Raw genomic sequence first — 22970 nt, 5'->3', positions numbered from 1 at the left:
TAGCTCCATTACATGTCCAGATGAGTGTAAAGCTGATGCGTAAAAAGTCAAATTTGCGTCCGTTACGCGCGGCTCAGGATGTCTGAAAGCTTGTTGATGTACTCAATTGTGTACTTGAGGGTTTGTATCTTGGTCAGGGGCTGGCCTCTCTTGCTGTAGTCCGGCGGCAGGTAGTCTCGGAGATGATGCAGAGCCTCCGCAAGACTCCTCATCCGCATCTTCTCCCTCTCGCTGGCCTTCACGCGTCTTTTGGTGGACATCTTGGGCTTGCCCAGCCTCTGCGCCGCAGGAGTAGCCCTCCGCCCCGTGAAGCCGAAGTGGAAGTCCTTCATCTCCTGAAGCCCGTTGGAGTAGCACATCTCCGGTGACGAGCACATGGAGTCCATCGAGGACTCCGGTGAGGTGGACTGAAGTGAGTCCTGATCTTCCCCAAAAGTGCTCTCATGGCTCTTCCACTCAGCCAGCATTTTAGCGGTGACAACGTCCAGGTCCATGTTAGAAAAATCCGGAGACTTCCAGACGTTCGTGCAGCGCGGGTGACATTGGCGGCGAATGACAGATTCTGTGAAGGTGATTTTGGCCAAAGCGTTTTTATATAGAAGCAGATCTCCGGAGGTTTATGGGTTCACAGCTCAGGCGAAAAAAGTTCAAAGAAAACCTCAAGTGCCAAAATGCGACCTTCTCGAAGGACGTCGTTCATCACTGGGGTGTGAATCGGGCTAAACAGACGGATAATGTGATAGAAAGAAAAATAATTAGATTCCTTTTGTGGGAAATTACTCTTTAAAGTCTGCACGACGACAATTATCAGTTTGATGTGATCCATCTAATGAAGGCATGAGGGGATGCTGCTTCACCTGAGATCTTCACACCTCTCCGCAACTCAGGCCCGCGTGCGTCTTCAGTCTAGGAGTTATATAAGCCAAATTATTCAAGTAATTCAAGGCCAAGATAATTCAATATTTTACTGTTCTGTACTGAATCTAAAGATTCTGTTTGTTACTTGTTTCCAATGCAGTTTTTTCTTGTTTCCGTCAAGTATGATATTTACACTTCACAAAAAAAAAAAAATGACATCATGACTAAACAAACTTTAGGTTGATTTGCACTGGAAAACAAGCAGAATCATCCTGACAAACTGCTCTATTTCCAGCCCGTCTTGTTATTTGGGTAGAGGATGCAGCTGTCACCAAGCTGCTGCCAGACCTTTCATGTCTGAAAAGGTGTGTAAGGCCTCACTCATGATCAAGGGGCACCAACGCTGGCAGGTTGTAAAACCAACGGCTCAGCGTCCTCGGTGTCCCCCTGAGCTGCAGTCCTCTGTGTGGAGTGACATTTCAGCTTGTCAAACAGAAGTGGGAGGGGAAAAAAAAAACACAAAACACATGTGGTGCCGTTACATGGTATAACATGAGAACTGTGCTAATCCACAACCTTTAACCCGGATTTACATAAAGCGGTTCTCATTAGGATCAGATGAATGGATTAGAGCAAGGCAAACTTTGGTTATACAAAACATTTATAAAAAGATTTATTGTAACAATTACATGTTTTTAATTCATTGGCAACACTTTTCAATACCAACATTTGTTACAGAACATGGTGTAGAACCTGCTGGCACAGCTTCAATAAAATAATGGAGAAAAGTTTGACTCATGGTCTGATTTTGGGCTTTTTCTGAAACTTTCAAAAGCACATCTCACTAATAATCAGCATGATATTCTTACAACTGTGTTTAAACTTTGACCCCGTTGTACTGAAACAGATCCATTTAGGATCACAGTAACAGGTTGTGTTTTTCTTGATTATTTTCTTGATCATTCTTCATAATTTCATTTGATAAAAAACCCAAAAGATATACAAGCTGTTATACCGTTAAGGAAAAGAAAAGCAGCAAATTCTTATTTCTGAAACCATTAAAATATTGACTTATTTGCTTGAAAAAAAAATACTGAAACAGTTATCAGATCATCAAGAGTTGCTGATTTTGAGATAAGACTTTTTGGTCAACCTCCATTTCCAATGTTCAGAATAAACGTTCACATTCAACGTAACACGGCTTTACATGTTCTTGTCCATCATCCTGTAATCGTCCGGCTCACATCAGGAATTTCAGCCTCAGTCTCTCTGCCAGCGGCAGTGGACTCTCACTACAAATAACCGAGTCATCACTGTCTAACGCGGGTGACGCTGGAGTCTGAAGGAACACACCGCCGTCCACAGTAGCTGGGGAGACATCCTGGCATCTGCTTTTAGTTGATGCAGGTGTGCCGTTTACCTCGACATCTGCACCGTAGCTCTGTAGAGGTCTTAGCTGTAGTAACTGAACGGTGTGAGCCGCTTTCGCTGCTGGTTTGATCGTTTGAGGTTTCAGAGGGAAGTCTGAGAGAAAGCCGCCAGCGATCTTGTTCATGGGCTTGATTTGAGGTTTTCTTTGAGGTCCGGACTGCTGGTTCTCGGCGTCGCTTTCCTCGCTTGATGAACACGTGCTCATGCACACGCTCTTCTTGGTGGTCTGCGGCACGTCCTTGTCCCTCTGAGCTGGGTCAGAGTGGCTCCTCTGTGGGGGGACAGCAGATGATGGAACGGCTTTTCGGACAAATTTATATTTGTCGGGAGGCTTTCGGGAGCCGTTACATCTGTCCTTTGGCTTAACCTGAGCTGCAGGCCCCAACTGCTGGTTTGAGCCGTGAGTTTTTGTTTCCGCCTTACTTGTTGCACACTGCCTTTTGTCCGTGAGTGGCTCTTTTGTGGCAACAGAAGATTCCTTTCCTGACAATTTACCGTCACTACCGACTTTACTGGGGATCTGGCCTTTTGGTTTTGAGTTATGAGAAGAAACGTGTTTGAGAGAAGCCAACTCATGGTTCAGTTGTTTCGAGACCGCGTCGTTGTGTGCCTCCATCTGGCTCATAGCTTTAGCGGCGTTCCTCATGAGCAGCCTGTCCCTTAGAGGACAGTCTACGTAGCACAACTCCGGAGCAGCGCTGGAGTCGGCTTCTTTGACGTCGCCCGAGGTTTTCCGCTTTGTGTTTTCTTCCTCCGTTTCCCTGACATCACCGCCTGGGGCTTTGCTCAGTTTGGGCTCAGCGTTGTTGCGGTTTGTAGCCGACGGTTGAGTCGGAGAGGACGTGAAGGACAAAGCATCCCAGTCGATATCGCTCAGGTGTAGAGCGTCGATAACAGCAGAGACAGACGGTGAAGCGGCAGCCTCCGATTCTCCACGAGACAGAGGAGAACTGTGGCTGCTGAGGTCTTCCTTTAACTGCAGATGCTGTTTATGGTTCACCGGAGTGTCCAGAACCACCACATCTGGTTCCTCTGTGTTTGAAACGGCATGGATCAGCGTCTGTGTGTTTGTGTTAGAGGAACTCTGGAGGGTCATCTGGGCCAAGAGGTCTGAAACACCATCGGAGACATCAGATGGCTTCTCCTTTTTACTCTTTGGCTTTTTCTCTGTAAAGAAAAAAGATTGAGACAGGATGTCAGTGAAGAAATAAAGGATTTAAAACAAATTTTGAATGAGTGAAAGGCTGTGAGCATATTCACTCTGGTACCTCTTGACTTTAAATCTCAGTGGCTAGTTTTTCTACGCATTAGGAAGTGAAGCTCTACAGCAGTTATGACCGGGGGGGGGGGAGCGGAGTACAACCTGCATAAAGTGACAGCGAGGCCTGTGAGACAGACACCTCTCGGCTGCATCAAAGCCTTTGGTGTGAACCAGCCGAGCTGCCAAACTCTACATTTTCAGGTGTCAGGGCTGCTGCAATAGACGGCCTTGAAAAACAAGTCAAAGCACCAGGTGCCTTTGATCAGGAGCTTTTCAAGTCTGTGTGTGTGTGTGTGTGTGTGTGTGTGTGTGTGTGTGGGGCTCCCATTTATGCTGTGAAAAAAATTAACTACATTTTATAAAAAAATCTTCCCAGAAAGAGAAGCACATGGCACTTACTGTTGTATGTTTGTGTACTTTGCTTGCCAGTGAACATAGTAAATGATGGTCTTACTCTTGTTCTCTTCGGCCTGAGCTTTGTCTCTCAGGTAGCTCTCCACCACCTCTGGGTAGGCCACACGGAAGAGAGACTCTTCCTCCACCGTCCTCACTTCATGTGGATCCTCTGCAGGCCGATCCTCAGGAAACACGTAATGTTCTGTAGAAGACACACAAAAAATCAAGCTCAGATCCAAATTAGTCTCAATAAGTATATATTTTACCTTTATATAGTAAGATAAACATAGGAATAAAAATGAGTATAAAAATCAAGAAACATATAGAGTAAAAGAAAATTACTTTTATTACAAAAGAATATAATTATTTTTTGTATTTTCACTGTAATTTTCTTGTATTTCAGAAATGTGGTTCTTTACTGAAAAAAGATCAAACAGAGACAAGTAGTACTAGTTTTCTTCTTCTTAACAATTAGTTTTAATATTGATTATTGTGACTATTATATTATACATTTCCTAGAGGCCAAAGTGATAAAATGTCTTGTTTTGTCAAACTAAGAGAAAAAAAACATATTTTTACTATAATATTAAATTAAATATGCAAACCTTGCTTGACCTAAATAATTAATCAATTATCAAAATAGTTGCCAATTAATTTTCGGTCAACTAATTATTTTAATCATTTTATCGTAGAATTTGATTACGTATGCATTTGTAATCAATGATTACTTTAAAATAGACACCATTAATGGTAAATACACATTTAAACCCATTATGTAATAATTTGAGTTGTATATGTTTTAAATGACATAATACAGGAAATCGAGAGCTTCTCAGGCCGGTCATGTCAGGCGGGCTCGTTAGTGAAGAGCACTTTGATATGACAGATTGGGAGGAAGCCAGTTTAGCACCTAGTGGCTGTTGTGACTGATCTGTCACCTCTGAACTCAACCTCACAGCAAGTCACTAACAGACAACCCGGCGTCACTCAACCCAGAGGATGTTTTTATAAAATATCGCCATCTCCTAATATGAGAAACAAGAAAAAAAGTTCACGAGATTTACACCGACCTGGAGCGCTCCAGATGACCTCGAAGCAAGCGACGGCATTCCTCACCCTCGGTTTGAATATTCTTTTGAAGGAAAAATGCGTCGTTCTGCGTTATGACTGTACTGAAATAATTACAACAGTTGTGTTGTTGGTAAAAACTGAAATTGGGCTCGTTGGACTACCTGAGGGGCTTGATTTGGGAGCACATTTCTCTTCCATATTTTCTGTTCATCAACTCTACGTAGGTCATCAGGACTAAAACCTTCTCACTGGTGTAATGCTTCGGCCACTCCATCTTGTCACAGGCAAATTTCTGAAAAACACAAAATGAAATATGCTTAAACTTAAAGATAGAACTCAGTGACTGGACGAGTCCCATAAATAAATAAACTCATTACCTGCATCAACAGCATGTTCGGCTGTCTCCTCTTAAAATGTGACACAGGCTTGTCCTTTGAAATCAGAAACTCACGAATGATCTGCAAAATGCAATCAAAGATTTAAAAACCGTGTAGTGCAGATTATCATACGACTGAGCAATAACATACAAGCCATTGCAGATGAAAACAGCTGTACCTCTGTGAAAGGGAACTGTTGACTTGCCAGTGTTTTCCTGAAAAAGAAATGAAACACTGATTACACATAACATGGAAACTGTCCTTTGAAACCATTACAACAAAACCTCAATGTTGATGTCTTTAGTCAGATTCTTTTGACCAATTAAGAAGCATTATAAGCTACTAGACTATAACACGACTAGTCTTAGACTTTTGTTGCCTCTATTTCCCTGCTTTGCCATTCCACTTTCGTTTTTTGTAAAGTCACGTACTTTCTGATATTTGCCTCAAAAGACAGGTCCTGCCGGGCCTGTTCGTAGCGGTGCCAGTCACAGGGACACCGGTAGTCAAAGTCCTGCGGTTGACAGAAACGTGTGCTGTCACACAGAGCGCAGCCGCCACGTTCGTGTGCCTTCGCTGAGCCTGAAAAGTGGGAGGAGATGAATCAGAATTTGATTAAAAACAAGAGAAGAAAGAGTCGAGTAGTAGTTTCTTTTCCACCTCTAATCAGGAACAGGGGTCAGAGTTCAAAGCAGGGCACCACTCACCAGGATGTCGACACATGTTGCAGTGAGGAACCTTCTTTGCTCCCTCAAACACGCCTGCGTTCTCCTCCTTCCACTGCATAAACCTGAGGTGATCAAAGACAGCTTACATTACGCGAGGAAACGGAAAGGAATAGTGCTAACGTACAACCGCACATCTGTGTCTCCTACCTCTGCAGAAGTGTTTGTCCTTTCAGCATCTGGATGAGCCTCAGAGCTTGCTCTTTACCGACACCTAGAATGCCCTTATGGAAGAGTGACATTGTTCAGTTAACACGAGTCCTTCATGTCGGTGATTTTGAGGCTGCACGTTTTAAGATTAAGATGTCCTCCCTACTTTAGGAATATAATCGCAGCCGAGGAGGACGGCCAGACCAACTAGATTCTCTCTGGAGAGATGTAACTCAGTTTGTACCCTGGACGTCCTGTAACAGTCCACCTGTGGGTCCTGCAGGGAGGACAAATAATAGTATGCAGATTAGGAACAAAAGGCATAGAATACAGAAGTCAGTACTAATCCCCATAACAGTTTGAAATGAAGAAGCCTTTCAAATGAGCACATTCAAATCAGACTCTTTGGGTTCAACTTTTTCCAGATGTTGAACAGCGTGGATGACTAAACCTTCACAGACATACTTTACTGTTCATGTTGAAGTTCCTGTAGACAGTCCGGGCTCCATACAAGAAGGCGTCTCCATCGTTGGTGATGCAGCCGTCCACCAGGCCCTGCGAGTCCAGGTAGGCACACATGGCCTCGGCCTCCCCAGCAGCCGTCACCCAGGGCACACCCAGACAGTCCAACATGTCTGCACACTGCAGGCATCCGAGACGGACAAGAGTGCATAGAAATGAATAATTCATCACGGCTGTCTGATCTGCAGGTGAGATGGGGAAAGCAACCAACCTCTCGAAGGACGGCTTTAAAGCGCCCTCTGCTGGTGTTTACTGCAGTCTTCGGGGCAGACGCCTTTTTGAATCCTCCATATCTTGTTTGTGTCCTCTTGCTCATGGTTTCTGCTTTTAGTTCAGGGGCTTCTCCTTCCATCACGAACACAAGCTTTACTCCCATAAGCGTGAGGGAGGACGCCCTGAAAAATAAATTCCTGCGCACACAAGAGCATTGCTTTTTAACCAGAGACCAGATACAGTTTTAAGCTGATCGATTAAAGAGCAATACGTGACGTTTACCTCAGGTGGGGCTTGGTGACTCTCCCCATCATCGCTTGGACATGCTGGGCCTCGCACACCCACAGACTCAGGTCCACTGCCAGCGTCATTCCGCTCAAACTGTACAGCGGCACCGACTCGCGAACCGGCTCCACGATGGACCACAAGTCGTGGACACCCATGTCCAAAAAAACCCCCGGCTTTTTCAATGTATTTTAATTCAGCGGAGTGTGTAGAAAACGTGAATGCTGAACAACACAAAAAACCCCAACAAGGACAACGACAAAGTCTTTTCAAACAGTGGCGGCCGTTGGGCCCCGTTCCAATTCGTTGAAAACATCTGTGCACTACGCTGCCTTGTTGCTGTATTAACTGTCACGACGTGGGAAAAGAAAGTCAACTCGACGTTTAAATTGAATATGGTGTCATCGCAAGGCTTTATGTAACGTATCATTTCGATTCACTTTATTATTTCAACAACAAGGTGGAAAGAAAGGGAACAGCCTCGCGAAGTCGGTCGAAGCCGGACATTTTAACATGTACGTCATATTAAAGCGCCTCTAAATGCGTGTTGTTATGGAGACAGGCTCTTGTTTACAGACCTTTTGACTGATTTTATTTACAACCATGGACTCACAAATACAACTAGAAGTTGTCGGCTTAATTAAAGACTGCAATTTCCATGTTGCCAGAAGTATTGCCGAGGTAATACATCGTTCATTTCTTTGTGTTATTTGGCATAATTTCATCTGAAATTTATCAACACTTTTTTTGCACAACAGGGACTAAAACAGAAGTTTCCAGAGGCATTCCTCGATCCAAAAATTCAACCACTACTGGAATTTGACTGGCACACATATCTGTCCCAAAAGAAAAGGGTGAGTCATCTGTTTATATTCCTTTAAAATCCAAACCTCAAGCAAATTGTTTTTTGGGTTGCAAATGAAATGGAATAAACTTCCAGTAACTGTTGAACTCATTAAAGCAGAGAAAAGATATACTGCAAAGAAATGGCTAGCAAATAGTCTCCCACAACAGGGACCTTAGCAGTATTATGTGCATTTTAGATTGTATAAATCCATTCATAAAGAGCAACACTGCTGCTCATTCAGAGATGGAGAGTTATGAGGAGAAGAAAATATACTCAAAGTGTCAAGAGGAATCACTCATTAGGCAGAAGTATGGTCTGTGTCAGTGTTGCATCATGGGTTATTAAATTGTTATCAAATAATAATATAATATAATATATCTTTTTTATGTATATTCTTAATACTAAGCCTTTAAATACTCAAGTAAAGTAGAAGTACATCACAATTGTTTAGTACTTGAGTAAATACGTGTGTTACTCTCCACCATTTCTGTAGACTGTGTAAGCTGCAGCTGCTTGCGACGCTCTACTATGCAGCTACAGACACAACACAGTACTGCTGTAGTTCGACGTTATGGTTATTCTGCTGAATCACAACACATCTGTTGTTCGAACCCTTGTGACTCAAGGAGCTGCGTGGTGAAGCGTGGCAGTACTCCAGCGGCCTGATGTGCTTTGTGAACGGCCTGCTCCTCGGTGATGAGGAGGATCTCGCCTCCTGGGCCCAGAATCAGTGGAGTTTCTCTTTCACTCGGCCACAGGCTTTCTATTTGGCTCTCACTGAAGACTACTACACCAAACACCTCCGGGACAATGGGGCAAGTCCACGCCACTGACGCAAACATAACAAGTTTAGGTTCAAAAATCTGCAAACCATCAGGTTACAGTCATCAGTGGCTCTTCCTGATAAATATTGCTCTATAAACATTCAAATGAAAAGAATACACATCTCCGTCCTTTCATTACAGCATCAGTTTGTCTTCATGGACATTGAAATAGCAGGAGAGGCGGTGGGGAAGTTATTGTTTGAGGTGAGGCACAGATTCATGTGGTTTTATCATTGCTTGCACATACCACCTGCACTATCAGATTGAACTGATTAGCATTACAGAATAGCAGCATGTTAATAAGGCACATTGTCCTCCCTCTCCTCAGCTGTTCTCAGATCTTTGTCCAAAGACATCAAAGAACTTCGAGGCTCTGTGCACCGGAGAGCGAGGTCTGTCACGGAGCGGCCTCCCACTCTGCTACAAGGGCTCTGTGTTTCATCGCGTGGTGCCTAACGGCTGGGTGCAAGGCGGAGGTACGGTCCGCATTAAACTAGATACAACTTATCTGACTCTGTTTCCAGAAAGAGAGATAAGCAGTGACTTCCTCAAACTTCCCATCCACATTACTCATTACAGCCCAACCCGTGTTATGTTTGTGACAGCAACTAAAGTCGTCAGCAAAAATATTGTGAGATTGAGGAAGTGAATTTGTATCACTGTGGTCTAATTACACAATACATGTATCTTTCAATTTGGCAGATATTTCCCCAGAAAGGAGAGGTGATGGAGGGGAGTCGATCTATGGACCAACATTTGAAGGTAAAAAAACATATAAACGTTCCAAGACATCAACAGCGTTGCCATGAGAACCCACTGTGCATGTGTGTATATTACATATGTCTGTAAATTCTCCACAATATGTGTCCTTTCTCCTTTTAGATGAGAGCTTTGCCGTGTCCCACACTAGACGGGGCACTCTAGGAATGGCCAATAAGGGGCCCCATACTAATGGATCCCAGTTTTACATCACCCTGCAGCCGACACCCTGGATGGACAGGACCTATGTTGCTTTTGGGTTTGTATCACACCTATTTCATTTCCCAACGGTGCAATATTTCAGATCTCGTATACAGTTCTGCTCAAGCCTAGTGTCTTTATTTCCTATTCTAGTCACGTGGTTGAGGGTGTCGACGTCCTCGGGAGAATAGAAGGAGCTCAGACTTGCAATGAAAGACCCAAGTATGACTGTAAAGTTACAGATTGTGGAGTGTTTAAGTTTTAAATGTTTTTTTTAATTTTTTTTTATTTCTTGTAATCAAATAAACCTAAACATCCGATACATCCGACTGATATTTGCTTCTCTTTTGTATGTACTTGTAATTTGGCATTTTTGTTTATACTGTGCATGAATACAGTACATTCTGTGTCTTTATGTCGTAGCATTTTGTCATCACATCCACATCAATTACTCTGTGTATGTGTATATTTATATCATTTTACTCTGGTTTCTGTGTGTTTTTGAGAGTAACGTTTACACACAAAATACTTACAGGTAGTGCGAACAACATATATTCATAATGTTATTCTATATTGAGTTCACCCAGAGTGAAACTTGCAGGTACTGAAATGCAAACGCAATGCTGCAAATGAGGTGGGATCAACTGAAAACATTTCTCTTTAACATGCAATGTGCACGGCAATGGCCAACTCAACATCTGCTCTGTCTTTGCCGAGAAGTATATTTGAATACGAACTTAGGAGAAAGGCGCAGAGGTGGAGCAAGCAGGTGGAACCTTCATCGTTAAATTTAATTTTAGCTGTCCAAAATCAAATTATGACCCATGAGTAAGGCTCAGGATGATATAAACAAATGGTAAATGAACCTCCAGATTCAGGCTAAGATAAGAGACTCCTGAACATCATTTCAATTGATAACTGTTTGTGTTGTATCCCTTAAAAATCCACTTTGAGTGGATGGGAAGTGACTGTCAGGAGGCCACAGTGCATCATATCTGTGCCAATCAGGCCATGGCTGTGAGAGGTTATTTTTAGTGTATTAATATTCAGTGTTTTTCGTCACAGGTGTACTTTTTTTCCCCATCAGGTATGTCTTGAGTGACGCCTCCCTCAGCTAAACATAGCAGTGACACCCAGCAGTTTGATAAACGATCAACACGCGCCTTTTCTTCTAGTCGTTGACGTGGTGGCAGTTCACGTGCACTTTCGTTTTTTTTCTCCCTCCTCCCAGTAAAAAAAAAAAAAAAAAGAAAGAAAAAAAAAAAAGTGCCACATGACCTGTCAAGTAGGAAGTAGCGAGCTAGCGCGAGCAGCAACAACAGCAGCAGCAGTGACCAGAAGCGCAAAGACGAGGAGGAAGCTGTGAAGTCTCACTCTCGACGTTTCTCCTCAGATACGGTTTCTCCTGTCGGAACACAAAGCGCGATAAGTTGCCCGCAGTCATGTACCTGAAGGTGGTGTTTTTCACTGTGGTTCTGGCTCTGATTGGCGCGCCAGCCGCAACGGACTCAGGTAAGTTTGCGACCTCTCGCTGCTGAGCTAGCGGCTATAGCTACAACCAAGACGGTCCACACCAGTAAACTGATCCAGACTCCATTTTTGGTCATTACAATTTCATTTCCACGCTCAAATTGCCAGGATTAGCTAACGCTTCAGCCTGCAAGCAGACAGTGTGGGCTTCGATTCGGTTTACGTTGTGTCACGTGGACTGTAGGTTAATATTATTATTATAATACTATTAACGACACAGGACAGGCTGGTGTAACGTTAACTCTCATTGTCAGATCCAGATCAGCTTGTTATGTAACCGCTTTCATTTGCCTCCTGTGTCACATCTCAATATTCCCAACATTGTCATATTTTGCTGTTTGTTTGTGCTAAATGATTTTGATTTATTGTCAGTTAGATCCCTTATCCAGCAGCAACACATGGAGAGCTAATGTTAGTTTCACTTTCTACCACATGCAGGAGGAAGTTACTGTAAAATACCACCACTACTACATTTAATGAATGTCTCCTTTGCAGATGAATGTCCCTCTAAGTCGTGTGAGGATTGTGGAACCGCTGCCGACTGCAAGTGGACTAACTGCACATGTGAGTATCTGTCATGACTGTGTGGCAGGTTGTGGGAGGGAGTGGCACAGGTTGGTCCTTGTGTGCCCAGACAGCTGGACTCGTTGGACACATGATTCCTCGGGTATGGAGAGAATGCACGGCTCGACTTTTTAGATGATGTCATCCTCTAAATCGTCCGGCGAAACACCGACGGACAAGCTTGGTTTGGGAGTAAATTACTGGCACTCAGCTCTGCAGGCTGAGAGGTCGAGGTTATTGCTTACACTCGCTATTTTATTCCCACTATAATTTAATTTAAGGATTGAGAGGCAGAGCTATATGTCTTTTCGACATTAACGCTGCACTCTTGTCCTGATTTTTGGTGTCGCTGCCCTTTGCCTACATCTGTGTATAGCCGTCCCGTGATTTCATTATGTTAATGGAAACGTCTGTCTGAACATGAGCGGCCCGAGTGTCAGAAACCTCTCTGACTTCTGCGCTGTGGAGTGGAGAAATATGTAGCTGTGGTCATTTTCAACCCAAGTTGGAAGTGCGCTGGTTGACATTTTTAGAAATATATTCATCGCTCGGTAAAAAGAAGTTTCCGTTGTTTCCTGAGTCAACCAACGGCTTTCCATTCGCTGCATGCTCCCCTCATGGTGTGTTGTTTTAGTAGGAGAGGAGCTGTTTGTTTTCATGTTGTTATCAGTGTCAGGAAATGAGCTTTTATGAGTAAAGCAGAGATCAGGTGACATCATCTTGTATCTTAAAAATCGTAGGTTTGTCACTATTTCATTCAGCAGATGTGAATAACAGAGTGTTTGTGATAAACCCTTGTGATTATCTGGTGTTTTGTGAGGTAAATGCTACGGTAGACCTGTGATCAAAACCTGAACCTTGTAGCGGAACAAAACAAGTTTTGGATGATTGACCATATTGCCCTAGAAGGCAGCGCTCCAACGTTGACCTGAGTTCAGTGTGTGTGTGTGTGTGTGTGTGTGTGTGTGTGTGTGTGTGTGTGTGTGTGTGTGTAGTTAGACACACACACACACACGCACACACACGGGTCTCAAGTGATTGTGTAAAAGATAAACAGGAGAGGAAGCTTGTGGATGTGCGACAGGAAGCCTGCAATATCCTTGCGTTGGGGGAGCAGAAGAAAGGAGCGGATAACGGCACGAGTGAAAGGAAAGAGTGCAGAAAGCACCGACGATTAGCTTCACGTGATTTCTTCTTCTTCTTCTTCTTCTTCTTCTCGTAATGTGGGCCTCGGGCGCAGGTCGGGGCGAAAGTGTTCTGTGATCTCGTCGTACAAAATATAACTGATGATACACGTCCATTAAGCTTTGCTCCGACAACAGTTAACGTAAGTAGGACGAGTGTTTTGCCTCTTGGTGTGAGTCGACCTGTTTGACAATCTAACCAAAGAGGAGCTGTGATTCTCTCAAAGGGCGTCTAGAGATTTGTTGATCACACCCTCCTCCTCCTCCTGCTTTGTCTCTGAATGTCCCTCGTATTACGTCACGATTCATTAAGTTGTTGAACAGGCCAGGTGAGACGGTAATTATGCTCGTCCTCTCAGAGCCAAGGGAGACTGGACAAGCCTGTTGTGTTTCCCAAGAGAGAAACACATAGAGGTTTACATTTATATTTAATGCACGAGAGGAAATGACAAACACAAAAAAACCAAAATACGTTGAGATCTGTTCTTACGTTTGTTGTCATTTTCACAAGTTTTGATCAACACAGTCTGTCTTTTTATTGTACGAAAGATTTGATCAGCAGCTATTTTTTTTTTTTTTAACCACGATCTTCTGATGTTATTTGAAACAAGATAAGGAGTCATTGTTACAAGTTTCAGGGAGGTTTGGCTGGGTTTTATATTGTTTTGTGTCTTTTCTACCCAAAGACTCCTCTCAGTGCCGTCTCTCACCAGGCCACAGCAGACTCAACAGTGTCGAACAACACTGACTGCTCACAAAGTAAGCCGAGAGCCGAAGCCTTTTCACAAACCCAAGAATGGATCGCCTATTTTATATGAACTCAGCAAAAAAAAAACAACCCCCCGGGAAAGGTCAGCTCTGGCCAGTCGAGATGGCTTTCCTGAAGCGCAGCATAGCCACAGTGTCATTATCACATTTATCTTCGGTTTCCCTGCAGCCCTAGTGTTGAAACCCTCCAGAACTTTACGCGAGTACACGCAAGTTCCGTAGCGCCTCTTGCGTACAGGCTGTGGTCTGTGAGCGCTCTTAAACCGAGACGCCGTTTTGTGTGGAGGCTTTCACTCGCACCTCTTTAGCTTCAGCGGGCCGCTGTGTACGATGATCATGATGTCACCGTCTTGGAAAAGGGGTGAGAGTCAGTCCTACCGTTCACAGCTGCCTGCGAGATAACAGCCCTGTGAGTAGTGACCTACCGGGGAGTGGAAAACAACCTCCTCCAACATGCGTCGAGGTACATCGATCGCAGTGTCGGATCACACGGGGAGAGAGAGAGAGAGAGAGAGAGAGAGAGAGAGAGAGAGAGAGAGAGAGAGAGAGAGAGAGAGAGAGAGAGAGAGAGAGAGAGAGAGAGAGAGTGTGTGAGAAATAACGCAGCCGACACTTTCGTAATGACTCGATCTTTGATGTTACTAAATCACAGTTTGAAAGTCAGTGAGTCGTTACGGTTTCTAGCTTTTAAAAAGTTTCACAATCCGACATAAAACAAGGAGAAGCTGCATTGGCAAAGAGAGACGACGGTGGACGGATTAGCTCCCGAATACCACAGAACCACATCCTCAATACAAGTCAAACAACACAGTCAAACAGAGACTTTTCATCCTGGTGACTCATTTTTGACCCTATTTGGAGAAAACCCAAAAGATGCTTTCAACAATGGCTGCAGCCTTTACCGTTAAAATCGCCGTATCTGTAATTTATGGGCGGCCATCTGGTGGGAGTCGTTACTTGTTTTACAGCACCAGGTGCCCTTACACTGAGTGGACACAGTTCCCTTTATGATGTTCCTGTAAGCCAGGAGTGATGACGCTCCCATGTCCTCATATAATAAACAAAGTTTTTATCAACACAAAGACATGGTAAAGGGCCTTTAATGGCTTCCCTTGTCACTGTAGTTATTATTAAAGCTTTATGGGAAATAAGTTACCCACTTCTGTATCGCTGGAGACCTAAAGTTTTACAACCTGATCCCAGACCGGACCGAGACACTGAATCCATGTCCAAAAGTCCGATTGTGATGTATATAAAAGTAGTGTGTAATGGAATAAGTAAGGTTTTTACATCGTTTGAATTAAAATGCCACGTTCACAAAGCCCACTGGGATGCAATTTGAAACGGTCCAAAACTGAAAGATTTTCTATTTATTTATTTTTGGTATTTTTTTGATTGGTGGAAAAAAAAAGAAGGAAGATTGCTCAGAATAGTTTGTGACGCGTCTCGCTGTAACAAGAGCAGTGGAGTGATATAACCGGGTGTGAAAAGCATCTATAGTCACAAGGCGCTGTCTGTCGTGACTCATGCTTTCCTCACGGAGTTGAACCGTTAAAGGAAACATTGATAGACCTGTCTTTCTCTATGGATAATCCTGTCTGTAATTTTAGTCAGATTCCGTTTTAAGGTTAATGGATAAATGACAAAATCGCCGCTAACGTCTGTATCTCCAGTTCTTGTCGAGTTCTTGTCACAGACAGAGCGTCACGGCGGGGCAAAGTCCCTTTCTGTCGTGGTTAATTAATAATCTCATTTTCCAATAAGAGAGAATATTCCTAGATGATCAAGCTATGAGTCAGAAATCTGAACATTATGATCAAATACAAATGTCTCCAGTCTTAAACTATGGTGGTCAATTTACTGAAGTTCTGTATGCAAATATTTCTGGTACTTTATTCTTCTACTCCCTATGCTCACTATATATATATATATATATATATATATATATATATATATATATATATATATATATATATATATATATTTCAAAGGGAAACACATTTATTTGATGTGAGAGGACGATTTAAACCTTGAGATCAAGACTGTAGGCCGTTATGGTTTGGACACGCGCTGTGATGTCGCTGCTTCTTCTTCTTCTTCTTCTTCTTTGTGAGCTGTTTAATGAGACTGTTGGTAAAAATGATTGTCCGGTCGTCGGCTCAAAATAGCAGACTCGGACTCGAGAGTGCTTTTGTCCTCGCCGACATAAGACACTGAAGTCCACTCTGAGGAAACTGAATTTGTCTCGAGCACGAATCGCGCTTTTAACCCGCGATACTTTTGTCTCTACAGTAACCGTTGGCTGTTACAACATGACTCTTCTGCCAGCTAATGAGACCTGCACCACAGCCAGCTGCTCAGGTAAGTCAAGCAGCATAGTGGTTTCAAATGTCTGATGAGGAATTAACATTTTGTATTAACGTGTTCTTTTAGGCCCGCAGAGAATCTGTAGACTCCATATTTGTACACAAAGGAATTATAAAACATTCTAAAATCTGCAGATTCTGTTTTAACGGAGGTGTCAGATTCCGGTCAGTCGCTGCACTTTGGCTCCGTCTCTCTCGGCTTTTGTTTGTTTCCCCAAAAGACTAATTTTCCCTTTTCCCAGGAGAAATGACGAGGGAGCGTTGTGTACTTTCTGGCCGTTGTTGTTGTTTGTGTGGTGTCTTCTGCTTTCCTCCTTTCACCCCGTCTCGGTGTTGGTTCCCTGTCCTGCTGTAGAAACCTCAACAACCCAGACAAATGTCTCTGTGACTACTTCCCATCCCTCTACTGTCTCCCCTGTGTCTGTTGCCACCAGCGCCAGCAGCCCTCAGCCCACAACAGGTAACCAGTCCTTAATACCCTCTGCTGCTACCTGCTTTAGTCCGTGGCGTCCAGCATGTACGGTTTGAAGAGGTCTTTGTTTTTATTGACATATCTTCAAGATAAGTTAAATTCTTTATTGAAAGTCTGTTACAGCAACAGTACTTACTAATGCCATGAGTAACTGCAGGCGTCTGCAAATCAACCAGGGCTGAACTCTTGAGGATTACAACTTCAAACGTCTTTCAAAGTAAAATGCGTTGAAGTCAAACGGCGTGGCGGTTAAAGGGTGCGTTCTCACTGTGCCCCACTACAGGCAATACGACCATGAATTCCTCCACCGTCGCCCCGACTCACAACACCTCCATCTCTACGACTCCAGTCCCTACTTCAAGTACGTGGGGAAAAAAAGTTTGTGACATTTGTGATGGAGCAAGAGCATTTAATGACACGTTTTTTTTGTTTTCATCACAGTGGGAACCAGCACCAATTCCACCCCGATCACCCCCTCTCCCGCCCCTCACAAGAACACCTTCGACGCCGCAAGCTTCATCGGCGGAATAGTGCTGATCCTGGGCCTGCAGGCCGTGATCTTCTTCCTCTACAAGTTCTGCAAGTCCAAGGACCGCAACTACCACACCCTTTGAAGCGGGCCGCACTTTTGGATCCCACATCACTCGACCGATCCCCGCCAACTAGAACCTTGCAGAGAAGACTCCCCCGCTCGGCATGCACTCATCACGGTGGACTCAAACAGTGTTTTCAAGCAGGGTGCTCTAGACCTTTGATGTTTGTGCCACTTGTGGTTTAGGCCTGCATTAGCCCTGCTGTTGTAGTATGTATTAAGAGACACACACACACACACACACACACACACACACACACACACTAAGGCATGTATGTATGATCATTTAACTCCCCAGTAACATGGTGTTTTTATCCTTGAGCATAGGGATTACATGATCTGATAGTTACTCCCACCTGCACCATGCCGTTAGCCATCCTAGTGAATTGAGGGCGTCTGTGTTATTTACAGCCCCTCTCCTCGTGGCCTCCTCAATTCAACAACACACCACATGAGAGTTAAAGAATTAGTCACGTACCCAAAGCAGCTTTCCTGTTGATGCCTAAGGAGTAGTACAGCTGCAAACCGGTAGCATCTAAAACCCTTTTTTTTTTTTTTGTTTCTGTCTTGATTTTGGAAACACTGTTTGAGTTCACAGCTTGTTCTTTAACGTGACGACTGCGATGATTCAGTTTTGCTTTTAGCCTGTTGAATCGTGGGTAGGTCCCCCCCCCGCTGCGTCGTGCATGTGTGTTCATACACGATGCATCAACGAGGGAATAAAAGCAACACCCAATCATCTGACGTCGGACTAAAACAAATAGCCACCCTTTCTGGTAAACGGTCTAATCTGGGTGTCTCCCATGGCATTTAGGAGTGCTGAAGAAAAAATATGTCAAAAACCAACTGCCAGTAGAGCAGATCAATGCAATAAATCCCATATCAAATTCATTTCCCATCCTTTAATCTCCCAGCTGTGTTATTTCTTCTCCACCGACTTTAAAACGTACCCACTCCGACTGTTAACGTGGAGCTGGCCCTTTTGCCCGAATTTCTGTGGGGGAGGTCAAAAGCGAAAGATTGTAGAATATTAACGATGAATCAGTTTTAATAGTGTTTAATACAGAGAACGGGGAGGTAAAGAAAATGGCGTGCACCTTCTTGATGTGGACAGTGATAGCAGTGAAGTGCCTTTAACGTCCGGTATGACTTAAAGAGAGAAGAGGAAGAGGAGGAGTCTTCCTGGTTGAGGCCCAGGTGTTATCATTAGTTTGTTTTTAAGAAAGAAGCGGTGTCGCTGCGCTGATATTGGTGACAACCGCTGTATCCCAGCTGGACTGAAGAGCCTTGTGTTTTTGAGGAATGGAGTGAAATAGATGTAATCTGAGGGCCTTGATCAATGGAGATTGAAGTTTTTTTTCCCCTATAAAGTAGAGGACTATATATTCAGTACATGAAACCTATGGTCTTCTCACTGGTGACTTTGTATAAATGAATATTTAAAAGTGCTCTCCCTTTTTTTTTTTCTCTCCCAAATATCCTACCACCTCACTCTTCATGTTTTCTTATTCATTTCAGAACGTGAACGATGAGCTCGCAGGACACTTTGGGGCGCCGTTAGGTGCTTTTAAATCAGGGAGTGCAACTTTTAAAGAAATGGCAAAAACGTATTGGACTTAATTTAAAAAAAACAACAACACTTGAGTATTGCAGAGAGTGCATCGAGGTAAAAATGTTGGACTGTTTGTTTGTTCAAAATGAGCATTGCGCCTCTGATTTCTGACTTTGCCGTGTGAATGAGAGGATCGTGATCAAAGTGCAGAACTGCAACAACTAAAGCAGCCGTGCTAGAGCTCATGTCGCGTTCTCCAATTAGCTCGCTGCTAACTGTGTGATTTGTATTTCTGTTCCATTTTGTCCCCTCCTGTACATAGCCACGCCCCGTTTCTTTTTGGTTTTTTTTAATCTTCTAGGTTTCAACTTGAGGAAAGGCTAAATGAAGGAGTGTTTATCAGTACGTTGTGCTCGTCGGCGTCAATGATGTTTTGTTAAATGCCTTTTCATTATTGCATGCTGGATGCTTGGAGTTGTGACTTTTTTCTTTCGTGACTCCCATTGCATACGCTCTTAAGGATTTACACCATTTAAAAACCACTTGTTAATTAGCCAATATGCTAGTTGAAAGAATGCCTTGAAACAGTGTGCTTTGAGCCAATGTCCTCAGTTTTGGCATGGAAATTGAGCATTGCACTGACAAGCTTTGTTTTGTAACTTTGTCTTTGTAAATGCTTTCATGGTTCAGCCCCCCCCCCCCCCCCCAAAAAAAAAAAAATCTGCTTGTATAAATACTCAGTCTTGAATACTTACTAGATAATGGATGAATAATCACCTTGTTCTGTATGGCCACAGACCTTAAGACATGTACGAGTGTGCAAATGTTTTTGTTTTCATAATTTCGGATTACACGTTTCCTGCTGCTCACCGTCAACCCGCCTTTTTAACCAAGTCACCTGGTGGCATTAGGCTACAGCCCAAAGACCCAACTACGGCGAGGAGGCTCCGGAGTTTCGCCTCAGCTGTGGAGAGCCTTTCGCCCCAAATTTAAGAGAAACCATTTTGAGTTTTATTCACAGCTGTTGAGTGGCATGCTGCGTCGCCACTGAATCCGGTCGGAGCGCTCTATGCTGTCGACGTGGAGGCTTGAGAACACAGCGTTGACCTCGTGACGGGTCAGAAACACCTCCGGTACCAATAGATGTCCACTGTGTCGCCTCTCCGCAGCTTCAGCGACAAGTTAACTAACTCAGTCAGTGCACCACTTAAGGAAAAGTGCCTTATTCAGTTAATACCCATCTATAGTTGTAGTTTGTAAAAAATAAATGACACACCTATTATATAATGTGACTCAGCACTTTCAGACCCCTGTGAAGTGGTTCTCTGTGTCGTATTCTGCTTCCATGTCTGTTTTCGTCGTGCTCGGCCTTAACTTCTTCATCAAAACCCACAGAGCGTTTTTGCTAGTGACAAGCTGGCCCAGGCCATCACCGGGCTAATTTGGTTTGGAGAGTGAGTGTGCGTTAGATGCGTGATGGTTGGCCCCTTATTAGCATTTAAGTGCCTACATTTCAACCAATCACACAATAGAATTCTGGGCGTTTTTTTTTTTTTTAAATGCTACTGAAATGGCTTTAACCAGCTAGTGAGTGGTTTTGAACTAGATGACGCCCGGTTGTGGTCCGGTCAACTTATCACCAGCGCGTTGTTATGAACTGCAACAACTTCCTCCATCATATAAACCGTCATGTGAGGACTTGAAGTCCACTTTGGTTGTAATTTTCAAATTGTTTTATTGAATGACTTGTTTTCTGTCTAGTTGGATTTTAAGTTCGCTTGGTCATGGAGGGCTTTCCTCAGTTTTCAGCCTCGCAGTGTTCAACTCTAAGAGCAACGAGTAAAAAGCTTTTTGATTCCCTCCTTTTTGCACCGTGGCTTATTTCATTGTAGTGCCAAATCTTTTCTCTTTTGTGTTAGAGGCCGTCGGTCTTGTAGGTACGATATTTCTGGCTTTGGCATACACAGACTGTACATGTAGACACTTGCAGGTGCCCCCCCCAAAAAAAGCCTCCTGAAATGTTTCCTGTGCTTACTTTGTGCTCCTTTCTCGCTCTCAAACCTTTTTATTTTGTGCCTTGTTTTCTAGTGTTGCCTTTTTAGTTCACGATGTAAAGCCAATAAAGTTTGAATATTGTTAAAACAAATCACTGCGTTTACCTTTTTTCATTTGGCAGCAGCGGCAACTTTCTCCTCGTGTAGCAGATCATTTACATGACAAATCCCAAATGGGACGATGACACGCGGCCAGGTCTCAGGCTCTATTGCCATGGTTACAATTGAACGGCCAGTTGCCTGGACAACAAAATGTATCGAATTCAGGCTTTGCTTTGTACTGCCCTATTGCCCCGTGTGTGTGTGTGTGTGTGTGTGTGTGTGTGTGTGTGTGTGTGTGTGTGTGTGTGTGTGTGTGTGTGGCTAATGCTAGGTCAACAAGCTATCATGTTACAGAAGACAGCAAAGCAGTGCTGAACAAACCATTTCTTCAAGTTGTATTTACAGTATCTAAACGCTCCGAATTCAGCAGTATTTACATATAAAATCTGTATGTTCCATGTTACCTTTGGACAGAAGGCTATGCTAGGTGTATCCAGACTTTATGCTAAGCTAACCGGCTGCTGGTAGCTTGACATTTAGCCTAGTTGCATCTCATTTTATCTCTTCTCATTTACTGAAACACCAAACTAAACTGCCTGAGGGACTTTGTTTCAGCTTGAGCTGCTCTTTCTGTAAAGTGTGTTTGGAGTCTATTGGAGAAAAAGAATAATTAATCAGATTCTTATTGACGTGTATTTCTGAGGTTGTACATCCTGGATCCACCCCAACCCAGTCAATACCCTCCATCTTTGTGGAGACCCTCCATGGGCCCCTAAGATAACGGGTCACTAGATAACTGAAGGGATGACTCCCTCCCAATACACACCCACAAGACCGTTACTGGTTATGAGGGGTAACGAGCAGACACAAAATGGTGGGGAGCAACTGCTCCACCTGATAGTGTAGAGGGGGTTTTAGTGACACTAGTGCCCCCCTTTGGCCGCACACAAACTAAAAGCCCCACAATGATCCTCTGTATTGTCACAGCGTTTTCCTGAACTCTGCATACATAAAGTTTACAGAGCAGACCAACACTTCAACTGGTTTACTGTCTGTGTATGACAAAACAAGCAGGTATAAAGTTTATAGCAACCATGCAACATTATTTCCTGTCATGTACAACTGATGAGTTGACAAAAACAAAGAAATCCCCCTCGTTTAAAACAACCAGTTTGTTTTTCACACTGAGTTGACACACGGTCAGTTTCCAGGGTCACAGCAAGGTTCTGCAGATGTAGCAAAAACTGTTAGCGCTAAAGGAAATGGCCGTGTGTGTACGTGTGTGTGTGCGCACACTCACAATCACAGTCTGTACAGTTGACTACGTTCTTGAACAATATGTTTTTGTGCTGAGCAGACAGTTCTTCTTCCAGTGGGCCAGAGTCCCCAGCTGGCACTGTTTCCCAGAACCAAGGAGAGTTTTAGGGGAGAAAATTTGTTTGGACAACCACACCATAACTTCTCTCATGTGTGTGTGTGTGTGTGTGTGTGTGTGTCCATTAACAAACATCTGCAACCCTGCACAGCTGTTAATGGACAGTGGTCATCCCTTATGGGGCCTTCCTCTACAAAGTGGAATATCCTTAATTTCGGCTAACCTTTCCTACAAACTTGTATTCACACACTGAGGCTACTTTTCAATTGTTCTCCATGTAAACTTCTAACTCAAAGAAATAGACTGTACACTTAAGACTTATCTTCATCTTTTAGCCGTTTTGGAAAATCCTTCACACACACTTACAGACTCACGTCTACCCAGCCCTCCTACACACACTGCTCTCCGAACACATGGCTGCTATTCAACAGCAGGCAAAGAGCGGGTTGTGCAGTCACACGGTATCAGAGCTGCAGGGTCAGGAGAGACGTTGTATGTGGGCACGGAGGAGGCTTGACTTGCCTGAGCTAACCTGATTGCCGTGTCCAGTC

At 43.7% G+C, this 22970-nt stretch overlaps 4 protein-coding genes across 5 annotated transcripts; 2 read left to right on the top strand and 2 right to left on the bottom strand.

Moving 5' to 3' along the window:
- Positions 1-62: 62 nt before the first annotated feature.
- On the bottom strand, positions 63-494 carry msgn1 (mesogenin 1). The gene has a single exon (XM_068724537.1). The coding sequence runs from the start codon at positions 492-494 to the stop codon at positions 63-65; it is 432 nt and encodes a 143-aa protein (XP_068580638.1).
- A 1081-nt stretch (positions 495-1575) lies between these two features.
- LOC137882304 (flap endonuclease GEN homolog 1) lies at positions 1576-7670 on the bottom strand. Its single transcript, XM_068724535.1, has 13 exons — positions 7287-7670; positions 7003-7201; positions 6735-6911; positions 6436-6546; positions 6270-6343; positions 6102-6184; positions 5826-5976; positions 5573-5609; positions 5395-5475; positions 5179-5309; positions 5017-5078; positions 4005-4148; positions 1576-3456 (listed from the first exon to the last, which is right to left on the bottom strand). The coding sequence occupies exons 1-13, from the start codon at positions 7445-7447 to the stop codon at positions 2099-2101; spliced, it is 2769 nt and encodes a 922-aa protein (XP_068580636.1). The 5' UTR covers positions 7448-7670; the 3' UTR covers positions 1576-2098.
- A 220-nt stretch (positions 7671-7890) lies between these two features.
- On the top strand, positions 7891-10246 carry ppil6 (peptidylprolyl isomerase (cyclophilin)-like 6). The gene is made up of 8 exons (XM_068724536.1): positions 7891-7970; positions 8048-8143; positions 8763-8951; positions 9102-9164; positions 9289-9436; positions 9663-9722; positions 9843-9978; positions 10074-10246. Exons 1-8 carry the CDS (start codon positions 7893-7895, stop codon positions 10183-10185), a joined length of 882 nt encoding a protein of 293 aa, XP_068580637.1. The 5' UTR covers positions 7891-7892; the 3' UTR covers positions 10186-10246.
- A 946-nt stretch (positions 10247-11192) lies between these two features.
- On the top strand, positions 11193-21094 carry cd164 (CD164 molecule, sialomucin). 2 transcript variants are annotated; one of them, XM_068724513.1, is made up of 6 exons: positions 11196-11432; positions 11946-12014; positions 16259-16327; positions 16688-16792; positions 17088-17165; positions 17246-21094. In XM_068724513.1, the coding sequence occupies exons 1-6, from the start codon at positions 11363-11365 to the stop codon at positions 17416-17418; spliced, it is 564 nt and encodes a 187-aa protein (XP_068580614.1). In that variant the 5' UTR covers positions 11196-11362; the 3' UTR covers positions 17419-21094. The 2 variants fall into 2 exon arrangements, with proteins under 2 accessions (XP_068580615.1, XP_068580614.1); XM_068724514.1 differs by lacking the exon at positions 16688-16792 and having other exon boundaries at positions 11193-11432.
- Positions 21095-22970: the final 1876 nt, after the last annotated feature.

The sequence above is a fragment of the Cebidichthys violaceus genome, unplaced genomic scaffold, assembly GCF_023349555.1.
Source record: "Cebidichthys violaceus isolate CVI_PGR_0920_01 unplaced genomic scaffold, fCebVio1.0.p SCAF_31, whole genome shotgun sequence".
Taxonomy (NCBI): Eukaryota; Metazoa; Chordata; class Actinopteri; order Perciformes; family Stichaeidae; genus Cebidichthys; species Cebidichthys violaceus.
The sequence above is the reverse complement of the archived record's forward strand: the minus strand, read 5'-3'. Positions and strand labels throughout refer to the sequence as shown.

What these genes read in the sequence shown, in the direction of transcription:
- ppil6 (XM_068724536.1), top strand. Translation starts at nt 7,893, where the DNA reads ATGGACTCACAAATACAACTAGAAGTTGTCGGCTTAATTAAAGACTGC. An exon ending in AACACCTCCGGGACAATGGG is followed by an intron (nt 8,952 to 9,101) that starts GCAAGTCCACGC and finishes CTTTCATTACAG; the next exon opens with CATCAGTTTGTCTTCATGGA. An exon ending in CGGCTGGGTGCAAGGCGGAG is followed by an intron (nt 9,437 to 9,662) that starts GTACGGTCCGCA and finishes TCAATTTGGCAG; the next exon opens with ATATTTCCCCAGAAAGGAGA.
- cd164 (XM_068724513.1), top strand. Translation starts at nt 11,363, where the DNA reads ATGTACCTGAAGGTGGTGTTTTTCACTGTGGTTCTGGCTCTGATTGGC. An exon ending in GCCAGCCGCAACGGACTCAG is followed by an intron (nt 11,433 to 11,945) that starts GTAAGTTTGCGA and finishes TCTCCTTTGCAG; the next exon opens with ATGAATGTCCCTCTAAGTCG. An exon ending in CAGCCCTCAGCCCACAACAG is followed by an intron (nt 16,793 to 17,087) that starts GTAACCAGTCCT and finishes GCCCCACTACAG; the next exon opens with GCAATACGACCATGAATTCC.
- msgn1 (XM_068724537.1), bottom strand. Translation starts at nt 494, where the DNA reads ATGGACCTGGACGTTGTCACCGCTAAAATGCTGGCTGAGTGGAAGAGC.
- LOC137882304 (XM_068724535.1), bottom strand. Translation starts at nt 7,447, where the DNA reads ATGGGTGTCCACGACTTGTGGTCCATCGTGGAGCCGGTTCGCGAGTCG. An exon ending in GGACAAACACTTCTGCAGAG is followed by an intron (nt 6,185 to 6,269) that starts GTAGGAGACACA and finishes TGATCACCTCAG; the next exon opens with GTTTATGCAGTGGAAGGAGG. An exon ending in TCAGGCCGAAGAGAACAAGA is followed by an intron (nt 3,457 to 4,004) that starts GTAAGACCATCA and finishes TTTTCTTTACAG; the next exon opens with AGAAAAAGCCAAAGAGTAAA.